The sequence below is a fragment of the Plutella xylostella genome, chromosome 31 (assembly GCF_932276165.1).
Source record: "Plutella xylostella chromosome 31, ilPluXylo3.1, whole genome shotgun sequence".
NCBI lineage: Eukaryota > Metazoa > Arthropoda > Insecta > Lepidoptera > Plutellidae > Plutella > Plutella xylostella.
Window position 1 is genome coordinate 1578482 of NC_064011.1, and position 3801 is coordinate 1582282.

General features: G+C 40.2%; 1 protein-coding gene across 1 annotated transcript; it reads right to left on the reverse strand.

The window, feature by feature from the left end:
* Positions 1-2099: 2099 nt before the first annotated feature.
* Positions 2100-3472, reverse strand: LOC105385059 (probable deoxyhypusine synthase). Its single transcript, XM_011555373.3, has one exon. It carries the CDS (start codon positions 3334-3336, stop codon positions 2221-2223), a length of 1116 nt encoding a protein of 371 aa, XP_011553675.3. The 5' UTR covers positions 3337-3472; the 3' UTR covers positions 2100-2220.
* Between the last annotated feature and the right edge of the window lie 329 nt (positions 3473-3801).

A 3801-nucleotide genomic window follows, 5' to 3' on the forward strand; every position in this document is an offset into this window, starting at 1 on the left:
GTCTACTCTTACTTCATCTTGCCTCCCACCGTAAATTATTAAATTAGAGAAGTTTTTTGATTGATTCAGGTTTGATTGTTTGCTTCCAATGAGTGCAGAAAATAATAAGAAATAATATTAACTTTATTAAACTCAGGGGCAATGAAAAGGTTCCACTGAGAAATTCACTTCTATATGCAAAAAGCTAGCACAATGACGTCTTTTGCGAGATTGAAGTACATTTAACAGAGCATCAGGATATTGCCAATTAAAAACGGTAATATTTTGTTACAATTTTAAATTAAATCTTTGAAATAATTTAGGTCGTTTGATGTCTGCATTTTGTGAGTGGAGCTTTTCATTGCCCGGGAGTGTAAATGGTTTTCAAAATTACGTCTAAATTAACAACTCTTCTCAGATTTTTCAAAGTGAATCCAGAGGCTGTTAATAATAACCGAATCGAATTACGCAAAAAGGATATTTTTTTCGCGAGTTTTGAAATTCTGATTTCATTTTCGGGCTTAGGTGTACCATTATGTACATGTAGGTTTCGGCTTAGTATACCCTTTTTCCAACACCCTGAATTTAACATAACTAATAAGATACTTTGACTGTATTTAGGACCTTTTAAATGGTAGCCCATAAAACAAAACCCAAATTTATTTTGGGCCCTTTATACATACCTAGGTACATGTTAAAAAACCGAAGGTCAAGGGGGTCGCGAAATCTTTTTTTAATACCCGGGGGGTCGCGTCATGAAAAAGGTTGAAAAACACTGGTATACATAATATAATTGTACTTAGATTCATTATTCCTAAAGAATTCGTGGTGGCGGTTTGGTACTTGGTACGTACCCGGCAGGATTCGAACCTACGGCCTCAAGACCGAGAGTCATCGAGACCCTATCCGTTACACCACGCCACTACGACATCATTGACAAGACAAGTTTACTCTTGTAACGCCATCTGGCGGCGAGTAGCAGTAGATTGTTCGATCGTGCTATGGCCATGGTGGATAGAGGGCTTAGACGATATATCTACACAAATAGTAACATGGATACAAATTAAGTAATTATAAATATCAACACCCAAGACCCGAGTACAAATATCTGTCTTTAAACTAATTTTTGCCCCAGCCGGGAATCGAACCCGGGACCTTCGGCTAAGCAGTCAGGGTCCGATATTTTAGAAACTTTATTTTTAATAATGGACTCCGAAATATCCGCAGAACCCTAAAATACGAACAACTAGGTATTCCAACACGAGCTATTGTGAAGCTCGAAACGCTCCGCTACTTTTTAATTTCTTGCTGGAGCGAGCTTTTTCATCAACGATTTATTTTCAAATTAAAACTTGCCCTTGAGTTCAAAGCCTCGTTAGTATCGTATACGTACCTACTAAATACTAGATTCGTTACTTCGTAGTTAGGTAAAAAATAGGCAGATAAATAAATAATAAGATAATCGCTTCCGACGTACATATTCTAGGAGACTGACTTCCAGCTTGGTCCATTTCCCAGCACACGCTGGTCCACTGCGGGTTGGTGGGTTCACATATCTAGATGTGCTAAATCTAGGTATGCAGGTTTTCTCGCAATGTTTTCCTTTACCGAGCGATGGTATTCATTGTACTTAAATTCCATAGAACTCATCAGTAAGTATGTACCTTCCTACATGTCAGCGCCCCCGCCGGTATTCGAAGCCACATCACTGGCGTGAGAAGCGGTTGCTTACCCGAATGAGCTACCTCCGCTCGGTGCTCGTTATTATACTCACTCGTACTTAGGTACTTACAAAGTTTCAAGATTAGAGAGTGTAGCTGGCCAAGGACAGGAATGTGGAGCTCATTGGGTGACGCCTATGTCAAGTAGTCAAAATACGTTGATTTCACATACACAGAAACAACTCCAATATAAGTAGGTAAGTAGTTATTAAAATAATAAGAAAGTAGGTAGGTACCTAATATAAAAAATGCATGAGCGTTGCTACCGGTGGAAAGAGTTCTAACTCAGCTTGATGGTATGGTAGGCACTGGTGAAATAATTGTGAATATTATCTCAAAAATAAAACTCTTGGGCACCTATAGGTAACCTAAAATTCATATGAATAAAATACACAAAGGTGTGAGAGAATACTTTATTCATTTTTTGAGTCTTAAAATAAAAAGAAACATAACATAAGAATATTTTTTAACATCATAATAATTATAATAAGTCTCTGAGTATCAACCAAACCCGGTTTGACTAAACATTCTTCTTATTACTAAAGTAATATTTAGCAAATGTTTGTCCGACAAGCAATGGGAACACAAGTGTAGCTTCCGCATAGAGTTTGACCGGAGTAGCTTGAGGTCTGATCTTCCCCCATGACACGGCTTCATCGGGCCGTGCCCCCGCATCGCTGCCATCAAACTCACTCGCTGTATTGATGTAAACAGAGAAATCTGCACCGTTTCTCATTAAGTTTGCATTGCAAATGTGATGTTTAACCACACCACCACCGAGTATGATCATACCAGTGTTATTTGCTTTCACTGCCATTGTGTTCAGTCTGCGTAAGTCTGACAGAATGTCAATGACGAGACCTGGCTTCTTGAATGAGTGGAAATACATCATGTCACCGAGAGAGCCATCAGTTAGTGCAGGACTGAATATTGGTATGTTATTCTTCCACGCCCAGTAGCATACTGAGCTCTCATCGTTAATTCTCTCTCCTAATCGAGCTATCACTTTGGATGGGGTCCACAGAACACCGTCTTTTATTTGCTCTGTGACCATTTCATCTAGTAATGGTGTTACCCACTCTTCAAATTTGCAGTAGTTCTCGTTAGGCACTAAGAGGTTACCAATTCTGTTGATTCCTCGAGTCCTTAAGGATTTGCCACTGAGGTTAAAATCGCCAATATAAGTAGGGGCAAGGCATTTAATAAAGTCTTCTTCTACACCACCAGCAGTAGCCACTATGCAGTCAACAAGTTTGTTTTTAACTAAAAACCGTATTGTGTCACGCAGCCCTGAAGATATCATGTTGGAAGTGTAGCCTAAGAATATCGTGCAGTTGGTCTTCTTCTTGATAAAAAGGTCTTCTTCGTAAGGGTCGCTAGTTTCGTCTGTCAAAGGTACCGACCGACATTTTAGCATTTTGTTCACTTCCTCAACAGCTTTCCCGAAGCTGGTGGCTTGGAAGCCCGTGCGGAGGTAACTCTCGAGTATTTTGTTGTAGTCTGTGCCATTTTCCCAGTCGTACCCGGAAACTGTAGGGGTTTCTTTGGGCAAATCTTGGCTGGGAATCAGAACTGCATTCAATGCGACGTCGGGCGCTATGTTCTTGGGTTTATCAACGGTCGTGCTGATCTCCATGGTTGCTGTGTATTTTAGAACAACACTTAGTATAGCATTATTTTGTTTCTTTGCGGAAACTGGAGCAAAACAGTAAAAGAAACAGTAAATTCTGAGATTTCTGGCACTGAACTGAAACTATCTGTCAGTGTCACCTGTCATTAGAAGTGTCAGTGTCAGCTGTAAAAATCATTATGTCAAAATAAGGTCAAAATGAACACAGGCAACCGTTTATAGTCTGTGTCAGCTCAGCCAGCCATACACGTACGGATATGTCCGAAAGATCGAGGCACCCTGAGTAACAAACTTACGCAACGGGTAGTAAGTATCTGTAGTCATCGTAGGCATTTTGCTAACTTCATCATCATCACCCTCTCCCCATGCCATCCCAGTTTTACAATGGTGGAGATAAGCCTCTCGCATTCGCAGTGTAGGCCCCGAGCGAGGCACAGACTATGCTTGAATATTATTGATGACATTAAGAAG

Excerpts from the sequence above, each read along its gene's own strand:
- LOC105385059 (XM_011555373.3), bottom strand. The coding sequence starts at position 3,336 with ATGGAGATCAGCACGACCGTTGATAAACCCAAGAACATAGCGCCCGAC.